This window comes from Tachysurus fulvidraco, chromosome 22, assembly GCF_022655615.1.
Source record: "Tachysurus fulvidraco isolate hzauxx_2018 chromosome 22, HZAU_PFXX_2.0, whole genome shotgun sequence".
In the NCBI taxonomy this organism is placed as follows: Eukaryota; Metazoa; Chordata; class Actinopteri; order Siluriformes; family Bagridae; genus Tachysurus; species Tachysurus fulvidraco.
The window spans coordinates 5,663,442-5,680,560 of record NC_062539.1 but is presented as its reverse complement, the minus strand read 5'-3'; the positions used below and the strand labels follow the sequence as shown (position 1 = coordinate 5,680,560).

The 17,119-nt window shown below is 35.3% G+C and overlaps 2 protein-coding genes and 1 long non-coding RNA gene across 7 annotated transcripts; all 3 read left to right on the top strand.

Annotated features, from left to right (window-relative positions):
* Positions 1-156: 156 nt before the first annotated feature.
* LOC113645184 (UPF0676 protein C1494.01-like) lies at positions 157-5,430 on the top strand. 5 transcript variants are annotated; one of them, XM_027150602.2, is made up of 7 exons: positions 260-345; positions 1,858-1,921; positions 2,759-2,918; positions 3,022-3,146; positions 3,236-3,302; positions 4,595-4,705; positions 4,798-5,430. In XM_027150602.2, coding segments are annotated over exons 2-7 (645 nt in total). In that variant the 5' UTR covers positions 260-345; positions 1,858-1,919; the 3' UTR covers positions 4,978-5,430. The 5 variants fall into 5 exon arrangements, 4 of the variants coding, with proteins under 4 accessions (XP_027006404.2, XP_027006403.2, XP_047662166.1 ...); XR_007139091.1 differs by lacking the exons at positions 260-345; positions 1,858-1,921 and adding exons at positions 386-530; positions 3,397-3,541; XM_027150603.2 differs by lacking the exons at positions 260-345; positions 1,858-1,921 and adding an exon at positions 157-232.
* Positions 5,431-5,894: 464 nt separating this feature from the next.
* LOC125139936 lies at positions 5,895-6,944 on the top strand. The gene is made up of 2 exons (XR_007139092.1): positions 5,895-5,980; positions 6,428-6,944. It is a non-coding gene; the product is annotated as an uncharacterized LOC125139936 (long non-coding RNA).
* Positions 6,945-12,394: 5,450 nt separating this feature from the next.
* fcer1gl (Fc receptor, IgE, high affinity I, gamma polypeptide like) lies at positions 12,395-16,415 on the top strand. Its single transcript, XM_027150607.2, has 5 exons — positions 12,395-12,570; positions 13,349-13,434; positions 14,938-14,958; positions 15,715-15,747; positions 15,874-16,415. The coding sequence occupies exons 1-5, from the start codon at positions 12,519-12,521 to the stop codon at positions 15,937-15,939; spliced, it is 258 nt and encodes an 85-aa protein (XP_027006408.1). The 5' UTR covers positions 12,395-12,518; the 3' UTR covers positions 15,940-16,415.
* The last annotated feature ends 704 nt before the right edge of the window (positions 16,416-17,119 follow it).

Genomic DNA, 17,119 nt, shown 5'->3' with positions numbered 1-17,119 from the left:
TATTATTATTATTGTTATAATTATTATTGAATTGTATAGTTTCCATTACATATTCTACACCTACAGCTCTCTCTCTCTCTCTCTCTCTCTCTCTATCTATCTATCTATTCTTTCTTTCTTGTTTGCTTTTTTTTCCATAGTCCGCCTTCTATTAAACTGTGCCACATTTACACCATTACAGCAAGCATGCCGCGTTTCCGAGGAAAAAAACACAAGAATTGCATTGAAAAAGGTCCGAATTCTGAGATATAAACTTGCAATTAACTTTAATTTTTATTAAAAACTAGCTTTCACGCGTTCTCTTTCTACGCGGTGAAGAAGGGGCAGTGTTTTAGTTCCTATTATATACCATAGATATCTATACACTTAGATGTCGCCTTGGGGTCCGAAAAATGCGTCAAAACCGCCGCCATCTTTGTACAGTGCTCCTTTACCTCAAATGCATAGACGATGCCGGACTTTTGTGCTGCGTTTGGATGTTCAAACGGAAGAAATCTAAAAACCAGACAGCAAGGGATTACATTAGACATGTGAGAATGTGCTTTATGATATTGAATGTTAGAAAAGTATATTTCTGGTTATGTTGGTTTGTTTCAGTCCTTGGTTACCGACCGCAGCTAATCCCTGCTAGTTACCCATTAGTTGTTGACAGTTAGGAAAACAGTGTTTGTAGATTCCGAAGCTCTTAATAAGGACATTAAAAATTGACCAATGCTTTTTTGCTTAAAGGTGAAAAGACACAACTTTATGTATGTTCTGTAAGATTCCCTTATCTGTCAAACATATTAGTATTAGATTGTCCTGGACTTAACACAAGCAGGATGCTCTTTTATCAAGTTACTTCACTTAAGGATATATTTAATGACATTATGCCTGAAAAGGGTTTGGATTTTTTTTTTTTATCGTATGTTAATTAAAATAAAAAATTGTATAATATGACTTGCTGTTTAGATTTGTTTTGTTTTTATTGCATTTATATGATATTTATGTTTTTGTAATTGAATTTTGCCATGAAAATAGCTTTTGATTGCTGACATGGTATTAAATAAAATAATCAGAATCTGAATCTGTTTGATTCCCAAGTGATAAACAGAGGTGTCAGTCATGAACAAGTTGCAGGGACACTAAACACTTTTTTAAATGGTTAACTCAGCTGACTGTCCTGGAAGGATGTCATCAGTTAGCTTGGCAGTGTAACACACAAGTTCAGCCTCAAAGTCAAACTTTGGTTTTTTTTGTTTTGTTTTTTTTTTGTAGTTTATGTGACTTTATTACATACTTATTTAATGTGGCAAATGTATCGCGAGAAAGGAATAAATAAAAGATTGAACAGTCTTTGGCACCCCAACTATCTAACTTTCACATTATGTTCCTCTCCGATTTGTGATTTGCTTCCACCTGCAAATTGCTTTGTGTGTCATATTTAATAAACCGATACAATTTAAATGTTTAAATGAACATGTATAGTCACACCATTGTAGCAGTGTTGTATACAGTAGGCTATAAGGTAAGTAGTGATTGTTCATTTGAAGTTTACTCAAGTGGAAGTATGGAAGTAATAAACTTACACCTACTAGCACTATGCATTATATTGTGAAAAAGTAGATCATCTTCATATCAAAACCTTAAATTTTCTCTGGACTTAATGATAAATACATGTCTGACCTTTGGAATGAACCAAAAAAAATAGAAATCGAATTCATGACGATTTATGGTGATTTTATTTCATTGCCTACATTGACGTTGATGCATTAAGAGGAGGGGGTCACCTGTACAAAGGTGGCGGCTCAACTGACGCATTCGTTCCAATGTACTGCCGTATACAAGGCGACATCTAGTGTATATGTCTATGGTTACATACAACTAAAGTTTTCGGTTCTTGTGAGTGAATCCTGATAATACATGAGCTGGCATTTTACATGTAAATAAGATGTGGATCTTAAGTGTCGTAATTTGAGATATTTATTGGGTTATTTTTGTGTTTAAAAGCATCAGCTCTGATGTATCGCCTCTTGTACGTGTCTATGCGTTTGGTGCTTGTTGTATTTTTTGTTGTTATTAGTCTTCTAATGTATTCTTTTGTTCACATGTTTTTGCCATTATGGAGCGATTTCGCGTGCTATATTAAAAAGGGAAAAGCAAATTATATTTGCAATTACGTTTCCTACTTGTCGTTGTAAAAATAAATAAATAAATAAAATATACGTGATGTAATTCACAGAGAAGTTTGCAAGTGCGCAAAAACCGTTATGTTTCCGTTACGCGCACGCACAATGTATGGCAAATTTCAACTGGAAAAACAAACTCCATCTGCAATCAAATTTCTTATTTCCTTCCAGTTACGACCCTGCTATATTTTAATCTCAATCCTCAATTTTCTAATTCACTTCCTCTGGAGCCTGAAACATCTCATTCGCAATTCCTTTTGTATTTCGCGTTTCCATTCAGTACCTGCGCATAAACCGGTCAAACCGTGTTGGGGTTTGGATCATATTATGGGCCGTGTTTGTATCTGTGTAGAAGTGAATTCGATTCTGGTTTTATTTACAATGGATATGATTGGTGAAGTTGTTGAGGACATTATGATACTCGTGTAACAGTGCCAAGACTTTCAGTTCCTTCTGTACTGAAGAGCTCTTACTGAAAATCCATTTCATTTTAGACAGGTTCACATATAATATCAAATTCCTACATTAAACATACATTCTCTCAGTCCTGATTTGATTTTTTTCATTTATTTCTCCCTACATTTTTTTAGGACAATGGCATTTGTACCTGTGGTTGACTTTGAAGTCTACAAACTTGGTACCAGCGACGTCACTGACGAGAACTTGCAAGAGTTATGCGAAGAAATTCGAAAGGCCTTCACTGATGTGGGGTTTGTGTTTCTCAAAAACACTGGAATAGAGCAGAAAGAGGTGTGTACTTCCATCCTAACAGTTTCTCTCAATTTGAGACATTAAACAGACATTAAAGAGTGAGTTCATTTTCAGCGTTTGCAGAAAGTCTTGTCTTTATTAGGTGGATCATGTCATGGACATTTCTAAGAAGTTCTTCCTTCTTCCTGAAGAGGAGAAAAGACCCTACAGTAGGGGCAATTACACAAATAATGGCAATCACGAATGGGTGTCCTCCGAAAGAGAAAGGTAACTGACTCTTGTCATTTGTATAAAGACACCAGGTTTGGAAATATTTCTGATCATTTAAAGTGAAAATTCAATCTCACTTTCCACAGTTTAAATCCTGAACGTCCAGGAGACTTGAAGGAGGCCTTTAATACTACATCTCTGAAGGCTGATATAGTAATGTTATTTTAAACACCACTGCAACAGCTAGTGATTTATAACTGAGAATATTATGGAGGAAACTCTAATTATGCTTTTCACCATTGCTTAGAATTGGCCCTCTGATGGTTTTCGTGATATCAAAGTGGACTTTTTCATGCGCTGTAAGGAGCTCTCTCTCTGTGTACTGAGGGTCATGGCTCTCAGTTTAGGCCTGGATTCAGAGTTTTTTCTCAAAGCACACAAGTACATTGGAAGTAAGCTGAACACACACATTTTTGTGTTGCTTCATTTTTAGAGAAAAAACACAGACCCAGACTACTGCACTGAACTGTCAAAATGTAAATAGGGCAACATAGGACACACGCTGACCTGCTGTGTGACCGACGAGTGAATGACGGTCTTGAATGAACTCAAACCTGACATGCTGAATTACACATGAACTGATCTCTGCCATGACCTAAAAAACACAGACCTTAACACAGGAATGATTCCTGGTCAGGACTGAATGGTTTGATAACTCTGACTATGAAACATTGAATCCATTGACACAAATGAACCTTGTTCATGAATAAAAACTTGCTAAGTTCCATAAGCGACTCAATGAAACGTCTCTCTACAATAACACAAAGATTTACTATCAGAAATCCATACCCGCAAGCTTTCGAACTATCTACACCAAACTCGGCCAGCTCCTTTAGGGTGATACTCTGAACAAAGTTTTAAATTGGTGTACCGACTGGTCATTCGGTAATATGCAAAATAAAAAAACATTTTACAACATGGACATGTGACATATTAAAACACTCAGAACAGTGAGGGGAACTTCCTCACGGGTATTCTGATGACGTCACATAATGTCACATGAAAAAAATAATTAGCACAACATGGACATGTGACATATCAAAACACTCAGCCCAATGTGGAGAACTACCTCAAGAGTATTCGGATGACGTCGCATGCTCGTCTCCACTTACCTCCAAATGTTTTGGCACCCTAGCTTTCTGTCTACTTGCTTCCACAAGTAACACGGACCCTTATGTCCACTCGCCTCCAAAAGCAGTGGCCTTTGCGAATACTTGCATCGTCAAAGCCAACATCAAAGTTTGTCGCGACGAACTTCACAAATCTAGTTATTATTGTTCTTGTTGTAATAGTTGGTGTGAAAGCACAAACATTACAGACTGCTCCTTTGAGTAAACTGATCTTAAGCAGATCTGTACAGTTCATGTATAAGTTCATGACTTTGTCTGACTTTCGTAGTGAAGTACACTAATAAATATTTAACTTACCATATGTTTCCCTTTTAGGTATTAAACAAGAATAAGGAGTTTATCTCAGTCCCAAGCATCCCTGGAACAGTGCTGATCAACATCGCAGACCTGATGCAGAGGTGGACCAGTGACGTCTTTGTATCTGCTGTAAATACGCCCATTAGTTCACAGTAAATCCTTGTTTTCTACAAACGTTACATCATTTATTTTATATTTAAAGTTCCACATATCTTTTTCAGTTGCACAGAGTTCTACTACCCCCTGAGAATGACTCAAGCACAAGGCAGGCGTTGGCGTTCTTCGTGCAGCCGGATAACGATGCCATCATTAAGTGTTGTGATGGCTCAGACAAATATCCTCCTGTGAACTCACTGGATTATCTGCTGTCAAGATTCAACCTCACTTATGGCAAGAATTAGAAACGTGATTCTCCTTACATGTGTGTAGAAAATTTACATACAATAACGCCCTACCATCAGCGTGTTTACATACACATCAATATAATCATACTGATTTGATCTGATGTTCACTTCAAATTTGTGATCAAACATTCATTGAAATTTGTCTTGTTTAATGTCCAAGCTGTGAAATTTGACTGTGTAATTTCTTTTAATTAGGCACTTTCATTGATTTATAGTATTATTTTTTTTTATAGATTTTTCTATCATTAATTAAAAGTAACAAAATAATTAGGACTTTTTAGGAATTTTTATAGGCAACTTCTTTTTAGCCTAAATAAAAAAAACTTTATATACTTTATAATTGAGAATTGTATTCTAATCTTGTACTACTATTTTAATGTTCTGTGTTGACTGACAATCATTTACAATGCATTATTAATGCAAATAAAGTTTCATACATAGTCAAAGCAAGTCAACTTGCTTGTGTGTGCATTTCTGGAGCAGGTCTTGAAACTGATGCAATTTCCTACACTCTAAACCCAGATTTTGAGTTAATGAATCCTTTTAAGTGGTCATTACTCATTCTTTGTCGTTTTTTTAAAAAAAAAAAAATCGTTGTCACGTATTAATTCAAATTAGTTGTTTGCACTATTCAGATGAAATATCGAGTGCAATGATCATGTTAAGCAGAGGCAACTTGGTATATGTACATTTCTGGAAGAGGAAGAGGAGGGGGCAGGAAGAGGAAGAGGAGGGGGCAGGAAGGGGAAGAGGAGGGGCATGAAGGGGAAGATGAGGGGGCAGGAAGGGGAAGAGGAGAGGCATGAAGGGGAAGAGGAGGGGCAGGAAGGGGAAGAGGAGGGGCAGGAAGGGGAAGAGGAGGGGCAGGAAGGGGAAGAGGAGGGGCAGGAAGGGGAAGAGGAGGGGCAGGAAGGGGAAGAGGAGGGGCAGGAAGGGGAAGAGGAGGGGCAGTTTGGTCCTCGGCGCGCAAACCCTGGATTTTTGAAAGCAGTTTGAAACGGTGAGTGTAAATGGTCTAATATATAGAAATCTTTCTGACAATAAATGATTACCCTAAAACCGATGTTAGTTAAATGTTAATAGTTTAGCTTAGTGTAAATGTGACGATTGATACTATTTTTTTTTTCTCATTTGCTGTCCGTTCACAGTAACATGAGCTATTTCTGTCAGGTCACATTTAATAACGTTAGCCAATGTTCCCAGTTGCAACGTTTGTATTTCGCTGGCATAAGTCTTTTTTTTGTTGTTGGTTCATATAAGCGTGTATGCATGTAATCGTGCTTGTCGCTAACGGTAGAATGTCTCAGGTGTAGTACAATAAGCGTTTCTTAAAGTTTCTTTTGAAACTTTTATTTTTTGTTCTTTTGTAGTAGCAACTTAAACTGTAAGGTTTTACAGTGAAAGTGATTTGCTAATCTAAACGTTTTCTTGTGCTCTGTTTTCACAGGTTCTTTTTAAGATGCAGTGTACAGTGTTTTGTGAATTTATGTGACAAACGAGGTTACCTATTAAAACATTATAGTTATCATCAGCGCTAAGCTAACCTCAGAAGCCATGCCTGTTTTTTGTTCTCAAGATGCACAGGGTGAATCTTTGAACAGATTCTTGTTCCGATTGTGCAGTCAGTGCATGCAGTAAGTGCTCTTAACATTTACCAGTGTTCTACGCTTATAGTGTACTGTATGTTAAAACTGCATGTTGTTGTATGTATTGCATGTTGTACTGCATGTTGTACTGCATGTTGTTGTATGTATTGCAAAACTGCATGTATTGATATTATCAACTCAAAGGTTGTCACCAGTGCGTGCAGGAGTGTGTGCATGTACCCTTTTCCCTTTATTGTTATCCATTTTAATGCTTTATGGTTGAATACTGAATTTTCCACTGTATTGTTAACATTGTGAACTTGAGTATATTGCAGTGTTATCTATTTTTTGTCAACAATAAAAAAAAATTGAAATGGTGTTATTGTTTAATTTCTTGTTAAATTTATATATAAAATCTCATTTAAGTAGTACAATTTAAATTATAAGACATTAATAGTTGTTTTATAAAACATATGCTCAAAAACATAAGTAATGTGAACTAATGAATTTCAGTAAAGTCTACTAATGTAAACTTGATTTGTCTATCGCATGACTTGAGATTCTATGTTCAAACAACTTCACTTGTTAAGTTTTATTCTGTGTAAAACAAATGGATTCGTGCAACCGGTTTCCTCGAAAATTTCGTCAACTAATTCGGGTTAAGAGTGTATTTATGCGACATTTACTTACCAATTTGGTAGATGGTTATTTCTGAATGTAGATTTAAATGAAACGTAGGAGTAAAGTCTATATCTATTCACTCCATTTAAATTATATTTGATCCCTCAATCTATACATTATTGCAGATGCGATTTTATTACTTCTAAATTATTCTACTAGATTGTCAAGAATAGAGATTAAAATAAGCCGTGCATTATTATTATTATTGTTGACAGGTGAGCACTTTGAGTGATGTAAATGTTCCGCATCAGGAGCTTAAACCTCGGTGTTTCAGATGATATGTTAGAATTTAATTCATTCACTATTAAACGATACCACTGTATAAATCTGCTATGAAGCAATACAATTTGTTGCAGGAAAATAACCTTGCTAATTATTATTCACATCAATTTAAAAATATGTCTTCTTGTTTTACACACGAGTTGTATGACCTTTATTCATTCATTCATTCATTCATTTATTTTCAACCACTTATCCGAACTCTTGGGTCACGGGGAGCCTGTGCCTATCTCAGGTGTTATCGGGCATCAAGGCAGGATACACCCTGGACGAAGTGCCAACCCATCTCAGGGCTCACGCAATCACACACTACGGACAATTTTCCAGAGATGCCAGTCAACTTACCATGCATGCCTTTGGAGGAAACCGGAGGAAACCCCCGAGGCACGGGGAGAACATGCAAACTCCACACACACAAGGGAAGGCGGGTATCGAACCCCCAACCCTGGAGGTGTGAGGCGAACATGCTAACCACTAAGCCACCGTGCCCCTCTGTATGACCTTTATTTTATGGTATTAAATTTAGAATGAATTTTATGCAAAATGGATGTTTACTCGATTAATTTCAATTTCCTTATGCATCAGTCCTAACTGTTGCATCATTACACACCTGTTTATGCACTTTACATGTGAGCATAATCCAGACACAATTGGGGATTCAACCCCAACATAAACAAAAACACATCAGGAACAAAGTTTAACATATTGGATATCCCGGATAGCCGTCTTTAACCCTCTGAGGTCTAAGGGTATTTTTAGGGCCTGCAAGTTTTGTCATACTCTGACATTTGTGCTTTTTTCAGTTGCTTATGAAGATATAAATGGCTAACATTTTAAATCACTTGAATAAGGCCATAAAACACATACAGAACATTGGTTCACAGGACTTTTGAGAACTGGATCTGGTAGTCTATAGAGTTTTTGCTTCAAAATTATGTGAAAATCATATTGTTTACTTGCTCACAGAAAACTATATATTGATTTAAATTTTCTAAGACACTTTTTCTTTGTAAAGGGCATATGCAAGTAGGCGTCAACTATCATGAATATTGGTGTGATTCACACCTGCGATTAAGGCCTGCATAATGAGCTGCATAATGAGCCTTTCAGGAGAGAGGAGTTACAAGAAAGAATGTGAGGACAAAATAAATGTGTATATTTTTTGTTTGTAGTTTGTTTAGAATATTTAACTATCACACAAAATAACTTTAGAAGTTAGTAATAACACAGAAGACACAATCAGGGCAAAACTGTGCAACAAAAAAGTGTCAACAGGAAGAGTGCAAGATAAAAATGGGTGTAAGGTTTGTATAGGAGCCCACTAACCTACTCCGTCACATAGTACCCAGAATTGAACAGTTATGCATCTTTGTGCCACTCTATAAGAAACAGTTCCTTTTCAGCTGAACACACAAGTGAACATCACATCACAAGCTCTTACCATGCTTTCACAGGTCCGGATTTATGATAAAGACACTTATTTCCAGCAGTGTTGTATAAAGAATACTTGAGTAAAACTTTGGTAGAAGTGAAAGTCACCTTTTAGAATATTACTCATGCAATAGTCTTAAAGTATCTTATATATACTGTACTTAAGTATCAAAAGTAATTTAATGTACACTGTAAAAAACGATTCGTTGGCTGAACAACTCTTACTTATAAAAAATAAATAAACTAAACACAAATAACAAAGTAATTTTAACTTTCCAACCTCTACTTAGCATATATAGTGTCTGTAACATAAATATATGTTAGGTGAACCTAAGTGTATGCCTAAATATAATGAAAAAACATAAATCACGTCAACTAGTATTAAAACTGCATCAAAACTAATTATAACATAATATTTTAAGTATATGACTGAGCCACGTAAAATCCAAATCTGGAAAAAACTGGATCCATTTTGTGATGCACATGTGAAGATGGTGGAAAGAGGTAAGCTTAACTTTCTATAAATATTTCATTTTGAGGTTTTAACATTAATAAACACTTGTTTGTAGTGTTAGGTAAAGATATTGTCTGAAACGCAAAGAGGTGAAGACGCTAAAAAGAGGTAAGATTTGTCGTTTTAACGTACATTCGTTTATTTGTGTTATTTTTGTGGTCAAGAAAGAAACTTTTTAAATTGATTTACTGAATTGCTACCAATTTAGCTTCAACAATTAGAATTGTGTTACTTAAATACTTATGAAAGTCTAGTTTGTACAAATAAGTTACTGTATGAAAGGAGGAACGATTGTGCGACTGCTAAAAGCAGTGTGCCTCCATCGAATGAATGTTCTAGTGGTTAATTTGTTTGTTTCAGAGGAATATGACCATGCATGGCGTTGGCACGTTTGCATTAAGATAATTCGGACGAAGCTGTTCCCGCCCTGGTCCGTGTAATATTAGGTCATTTTAGTATATATAATCTTTTACTGAAAAGGTCTATGTTAGTAAGACACTGCAATGTCTTGCCTATTCATACTAAATATAAAACTGTTTTTTTCTCCTCCTAGTTCAGAGCAAGAAAGTGTTGCAAAGGGGGCAGCATAAAGGAAGTGTCCTGTAGGAAGTGAACTTTCATTTGTCAATTTGACACATTTGTTGTACATTCATGATGTGTGGTTTTAGGCTTCACCATTGCATTGCAGCCTGTTTCAAAAAATAAAGTGAAATGCTTTATTTTGTGTGATTTGCATGTGTAATTTATTTTAGTGAACTGAAATATGGTGACCCATACTAGGAATCTGTGTTTAACTCATCCAAGCAGCAGTGCAGTATGCAGACCAATAGCTGATAATCTACAATAAGTTAAAATTTTACATTGGTTCAACTCAGTTAATTGTCTTTTTTTTTTTAACATAAATGAGCATTTAACATTAACTTGAAATTACTTAGTAGATTCTATCATGTTACATATATTTTTAAATAAACAATGTTGTGTGTACCCAAAAATTTAAGTACATAACAACGGTTTTCTTGTTAATTTTAAGTAATTTTTTTCCAAGTTGGGTTTTTAAAAAGTGTGATGCAAAAATGGTGCATAAATATTTTAAGTATATCCAACACATCATTTTTACCAGAGTACTTAAGTATTTGAAGTAAAAGTAAAAAGTAAAATTTTCTGATTTTCTGAAGGCATAAGAGCAGGGACGGTTCTAGGGTTTCATCTTTAGGGGTTTTAGCCCTCAGTGAGAATTTAAAACAAGAAGAGTTTTATATTATATATTATATGACTACATAGTAAGCCAAAAGTTATGGTATTATTAAATGGCAAAAGTGGACACCAAAATTATATGCATGATGTAATGATGCCAGTCTTGAATCAAATCAGTTCATGTATGTGTGCATTCTCTACGAAGAGTGTGTCCAATGTCATTAATAATAACAAAAAAAAATTCTAAAGACAAAATCAATAAATGTTATTTTTATTTAGTATTTGATGGATTGTTTGCATTAATATTTTGTTTGTGCTATCAGCTCTGGTAATAAGAATAGTGAAATTTCACTGCTTTTGGTTTTGGTTTGCCTGTGCTTCTCCGTAGAGCGTGCAGACGTGCGTAATGCAGGGATTCGCCAAACCTCCCTTATTGGAGTCGCACACATTTCTTCTGATTTTATTTTGTAGTAACGAAGATGCTTAGTGGGAATATAACGGAGTAAAAGTACATTTTTTCTAGGAAATGTAGTGGAGTAAAAGTGAAAGTTGACGTAAATTTAAATAAAGTACAGATACGTGAAATTTCTACTTAAGTACAGTAACGAAGTATTTTTACTCCGTTACATTACAACACTGCTTTCCAGTAGTTGCCTGGGTTATATATGCATGTGTGGCGGAGCTATCAATACAGGGGTGGGACCCATTTGGGTTAGGGGTGTGTTTGTTTTGGTGATTTCAAATGTCGACATTGGCTTTCAAAAATCGGAGAGCCTGCCTTTCAGTTCTTTTCGGCCTTAACAGGAGATTATGCTACAAAACGGGTATACGCGTTTATCTCCAGTGTCCAGAGGGTTAACTATTAAAGACAAATAATTCAAGGATCCACACCTTCCACCTTACTCCTAAACCCCAACATATAATATAATAATGTGTTGTATACCCTCTGGATCTCCCTGATTCCTCCTGATGCTGAACATCTGAGTGGAGTTTCCTCACACATGACTCACTTTCCACTGCTGTATGTGCTTCCACATGAATACTCTAAAGAAAAAGCTTCCTAAAAAACAATTAATGTCTAAACTTCACACTTGATTCTTGAATAATCTCAACTGGATCCTGTAGGTTTGTATCTTAAACACTGATCATGCTGACCAGCTCTTTACACCTATCCAGTAGTAGAAGAGAAAGTAGCCAGCTACCCCAGAAAATGGTGTCGTCCCTTTTAATCTGTTTTTTATGATTTTTTTCCTTGCCACTGTTATCTCTGCACTTTATAATCATGTAAAAATATATAATCGAACAAAGTAATCCAGTCAAATTGAAATACTGACCAGTGCTGCCAGGAGATATTTATATAAATAGTATTTTGAGTCATGAGCAAAACCACACCAAGGCAGCAGGATTCAACTTCCTCTTTGATGCATGCTAACATTTACAAGCACATTTGTTCTTGTCCATCTCTGCTCTAATGTGCATCAGGAATCCATGAATTACCTTTTAGTGCATTGTATAATCTTTGCATTCTTGCCAATTGCACAACAATTTCTGTGACAGTTAAATTGATCACCTTTGTGAAATGTCAGACAATGTAACGAAAATGATATATAGGCTATCAGACGAAGAGATCGAGCTACTGTGGTGTGAATATGTGGCCAACTCTTGCTGTATCTCCGAAAGGCTACTCTGTCACAACCCACAGTTTCCTGTAAACTGCTTTCACACACTCATGCAGAATTAAGACACATACACACACGCACTCACAGACACACACCATCCATCTCATCGACCGTCACTTCAGCATCAGCGTCGGCTTCGGCTCTATCCTCTTCACCTCTACTCACTTTGCCAGAATGTACGGATCAGTGATATTGATCCTCGTGCTCCTGAATATTGGAGCTGCCGGTGAGACACCATTGACCTCTTTGATTAGATATGTACTCGTGTTAAAGCTCTGTTTCGTCTTTCAATTTTAGTCAAGTTCTAATTCAGATGGTATTTACTGTTATAGTTTGTTTTTATTTATCATTACAGTGTATTTGTAATGTAAAGAACAGATTTTTTATAGCTGTTATGGATAGAGGATAGGTCTTTCTGCTGAACATCGTACGATGAGTAACATCCGTTAAATACCAAAGATAAGTATAAGATCATAAATCCTGTACATATCTAGGTACAGTACTGAAACACTTTAGTCCAAAATGTCTACGCTTAACTTTTGTGCCATTTCTAGTGAAATACACTGACTGTAGTTACTTCCCTTTTTTCTTGTGGAAGAGTTTTGAAGAAAATCTTAGAGTTTCGTTTAGTTCAGCTAAGGCTGAACCCTGAATTTGATCTCACTGGATGTACAGTATATGAGTAAATGATGGCTCTGAAGCAGTATAGAAACCTGGTGATAGTGATGTGTGTAAAAACTGTTTTTTTTATGGAATCTGAAATATATATGTTGAATGTAAAGTTTAACATGGTGTGGACATTTGGGCAATAAAGAAATGTGATTTTGGATACTTTTGGGTAAAGTTCAGGGTTTAAGTTTTCTGCTTAAATGGAAGCACATCAGTGAAAATAAGCTAAAAAGGTACTTACACAAGATTGTGTTTGTGTATGTGTGTGTGTGTGTGTGTGTGTGTGTGTGTGTGTGTGTGTGTGTGTGTGTGTGTGTGTGTGTGTGCCCTTTCAGAGGCCGTGGGTAATTTATGTTATATCCTTGATGGGATTTTGATTATCTATGGCATTGTGCTGACGATCCTCTACTGCAGATTGAGGGTGAGTTACATTACTTATCATTTCTGCATGCTCACACTAAAAATCAGATTTTTTCCCATTACGCACAACATTTATAACAGCGTTCAAATCCTTTCTTTCATTAGGTACATTTTTTATTAAAACATTTGACACCAAATCATTCGCACTGTTCGTCCTATTATTATAAAACATTTTCAATACAGTTAATTTTATAGTTCAAATTATCTGGAGTTTTCCACACATTAGTCCAGTAAAACATCTTTTAACGTGTTCTTAACCATAGATGGAATTATGAGTAAGGTTTTTGTGAACAATGAAAGCTATGAGCGTATCAAATTGGTGGTTTACAACTTGAAAAATAATTGGTGAAATCATAAATGAACTAAAAATTTGACTAAAAATGGACTAAAATAAACAAACAAACAAAAAAACCCATCTGATTCACTAAAGGGTTTTTAATAAATATAATTATTAAATTATTATATAATTGCCCAATTATTCAGATTTTATCCTATTATTTAAATGTTTATCATTGTAATTTGGTTGTATATTAGGGTGCACTTTTGTTTAAGACTCCGCATGTTGGGGGTTCAATTCTTGCATGTTCTCCTTGTGCTTTGGGGATTTCCATCCTCAGTCCAAAGACATGCATTGTAGGCTTATTGGCATCTCCAAATAGTCCGTAGTGAGTGTGTGTACGTGATGTGCCTTGCAATGGGCTGGCACCTCGTTCAGGGTGTCTCCTGCCTTGTGCCCTGTGCCCTGTGCCCTTTTCACAAGTACAAATGTGTTAAAGCTAAGTGCAAGTTTTCACACACTTGGTTTCCTAGTTTCTTAACATTTATGTTTAAAGCATTAGTTATAAACTTTCTATCTACAGTACCTTCCAGTCGATTTATATTATTTTCAAAAGTTTATTTATACAGATGTCTCATTTAGGTGATCTGTTATATAGATGTGCTATATATATATACTTTATATAGTTTATATATATATATATATATATATATATATATATATATATATATATATATATATATATATATATATATATAAGTAATAAATTTACTTTAAGTGTCAGTGCAATCAGGGGAAAAAAAAATAATTTGAGAACATGAGCCTTTTACAGAACTGGAGAAAAGTATTAAAGGATATCCGGAGCATTACTAACAGTCTAGAAACCCTAATTAGAAAATGATAAAAATGGACACAAAGCCATGACAGAACAATGGAAAAAACTTTAAGAGAAACAGAAAACGTTTTCAGGGGCAAATCAATTAAAATTGTATATTTAGGTTATACGTACAAAAAAGGAGATTATAAAAATGAATAGAACAAACACTGCTCAGTAAAGTGATAATCAAATGTATTTGTATAGCACTTTTAACAATGGACCTTGTCTCAAATGCTTTGAGCTTTACAGAACATAAGAAATATATTTCAAAATGTTTAATATTATACAAAGATTCCATGATAGACAATACTATTAATGCTAATCGATTATTTCTCAAATATGTTTTGCAGCTGCGGTCAGGAAATAATGTGGTAAGGATTTTGTTTGAATTATTGTGTCTAACTATAGTATCTGTCTGTAGTTTCTCTCTCTCTCTCTCTCTCTCTCTCTCTCTCTCTCTCTCTCTTTCTCTGTCTGTCTGTCTGTCTGTCTGTCTGTCTGTCTGTCTGTGTGTCTGTTTTTGTGTGTGTTTTGAGTTATAGTGTCTAACTATCTGTTTGTAGTTTGTCTCTCTGTGTGTGTGTTTGTGTGTGTCTGTGTTTGTGTCTGTGTATTTCTCTCTCTCTCTCTCTCTCTCTCTCTCTCTCTCTCTCTCTCTCTCTCTCTCTCTCTCTCTCTCTCTCTCTGTCTGTCTCTCTCTCTCTCTCTCTCTCTCTCTCTCTCTCTCTCTCTGTTGCCTTTCTCATCTTCAAACTTCCCCCATGTTCTTGTGATTAGTTCTCTTTCTGGTGCATTAGTGACCGCAGGCAGTCATATTTATAGTTTCTTGCTTTCACAAAATTTCCTTTTATTCTTCGGTGCCTCGTGTATAAGATAAGAATTATAATTAAAGTGTCAAAAAGTGATAGGCCTTAATAAAAATTAATTTCCACTTTCATTTAAGCATTTCACTGAATACAATATCTCAGGAGGTTGAACGCAGGAAGAGGAAAATGATCTGTTCTGTGTAAAAGGATTATGCAATAAAGTGGAAATGATGATCACGTAGTATTGTGACACTTTGATCACAGACACGTCTCTACGCTTCCCCATAAAAACAATGCTCCAACACTGTCTTTCTCTTTCAGACAAATGAAGAGAAACCAGAAGGCATCTACCAGGTACAACCATTGTTAAGAATGTGAATGCTGGCATCCAGTATGTATTGTGAATTGACCTGCATACGTAACATCTCTTGTAACCTGTTTTTTTTTTGTTTGTTTTTTGCTTGTTTTGTTTTTAATCAGGGTTTGGCACATAAAAATCAGGAAACCTATGAGACGCTCGGCATAAAGAAGAAACCTTTGCCATAAAATGACATTTTTCATCTGTGTTCTGATTTACAACACATCCGTCTGTCTAACAAGCATTCCTTTTGTTTTACACATGTAGATCTGTTTTATATTTTGCTGACTAATATATTTTCTTTTTCCATTTTGTTATACAGGTTGCTTTTTCTTATTTGTTTGCATTCATACTATTCATTTTTACATCACATAACTTACATAAAGGGTTGGATTTAAACGCCATTGACGGCTTTCTTAGATTAGAAGTGAATCACTGTATAATTATGATCTAGCAGACGTAATTATATAATTATGTCAATTATAATGAAATTACAGTGCTCTTAAATATTATTAATTTGCTTGGAGACCGAAGGTGATGAATGTGCAGATAGACACCTTCAAAAAAAGAGTTCAAATCACTGATAAGAACAAATAAATTATTATGGGGGAAAAATCTGTTCTTTTCACTATGTGCTTTTATTTACAATATTTTAAAAATAAAATGTGGATGTATAAACCAAAAATGACACATAAACCTGTTGCAGAAAAAATATTTAAATACAGGACACTATGGTGACTATTTTAGTCTATAGACATTAGAGGTGGATGTGTGTAAACATGGTGCGGTGATGGACCAGCCTTCCTGTTGTTCCTGGTGTATTCCTGCCTTGCACACGTTGTTCCTGGATTTGACTTCATAGAAAACAAGCATAAGAAAGAAGTCAAAACCAGCCATGACTCACACAAGAAGACTGCACTTTAAAGAAGGCAGTGTGTGACATCTGGCAGAGTTATAACAGTGAAGTCAGGAACAAATAAGGGCTTGGATGATACAAAGACTCTAAAAAACAAAAGCTGGATGTACATGTTAGTAAAGGATATTAATATCTCTAACAGGATGGGTGTCACATTTGTCTTTGTTATTTAGAAATATCGACTGCGTAAAATAACAGGTTAGATGTATGCGTGATGTTGGTCTTTCTAGATTTCTTCATCATTTCTTTCTTTCTTTCTTTCTTTCTTTCTTTCTTTCTTTCTTTCTTTCTTTCTTTCTTTCTCACTGTACAAAATCTTCTACATTTATCTTTATATAAATAGCTATGACCCAGTTCATAGTGGGATGTTATGGGATGTATTTAATTATTTTTTCTAACTTCTACGACAGTATAACAGTATAAGCTGTTGGTTTGACTTAAATGAATAAATG

Excerpts from the sequence above, each read along its gene's own strand:
- LOC113645184 (XM_047806209.1), top strand. The coding sequence starts at position 451 with ATGCCGGACTTTTGTGCTGCGTTTGGATGTTCAAACGGAAGAAATCTA. Across the intron at positions 531-2,758 it reads CAAGGGATTACATTAGACAT|GACAATGGCATTTGTACCTG; the intron begins GTGAGAATGTGC and ends ACATTTTTTTAG. Across the intron at positions 2,919-3,021 it reads CTGGAATAGAGCAGAAAGAG|GTGGATCATGTCATGGACAT; the intron begins GTGTGTACTTCC and ends TGTCTTTATTAG.
- fcer1gl (XM_027150607.2), top strand. The coding sequence starts at position 12,519 with ATGTACGGATCAGTGATATTGATCCTCGTGCTCCTGAATATTGGAGCT. Across the intron at positions 13,435-14,937 it reads TCCTCTACTGCAGATTGAGG|CTGCGGTCAGGAAATAATGT; the intron begins GTGAGTTACATT and ends TATGTTTTGCAG. Across the intron at positions 15,748-15,873 it reads AACCAGAAGGCATCTACCAG|GGTTTGGCACATAAAAATCA; the intron begins GTACAACCATTG and ends GTTTTTAATCAG.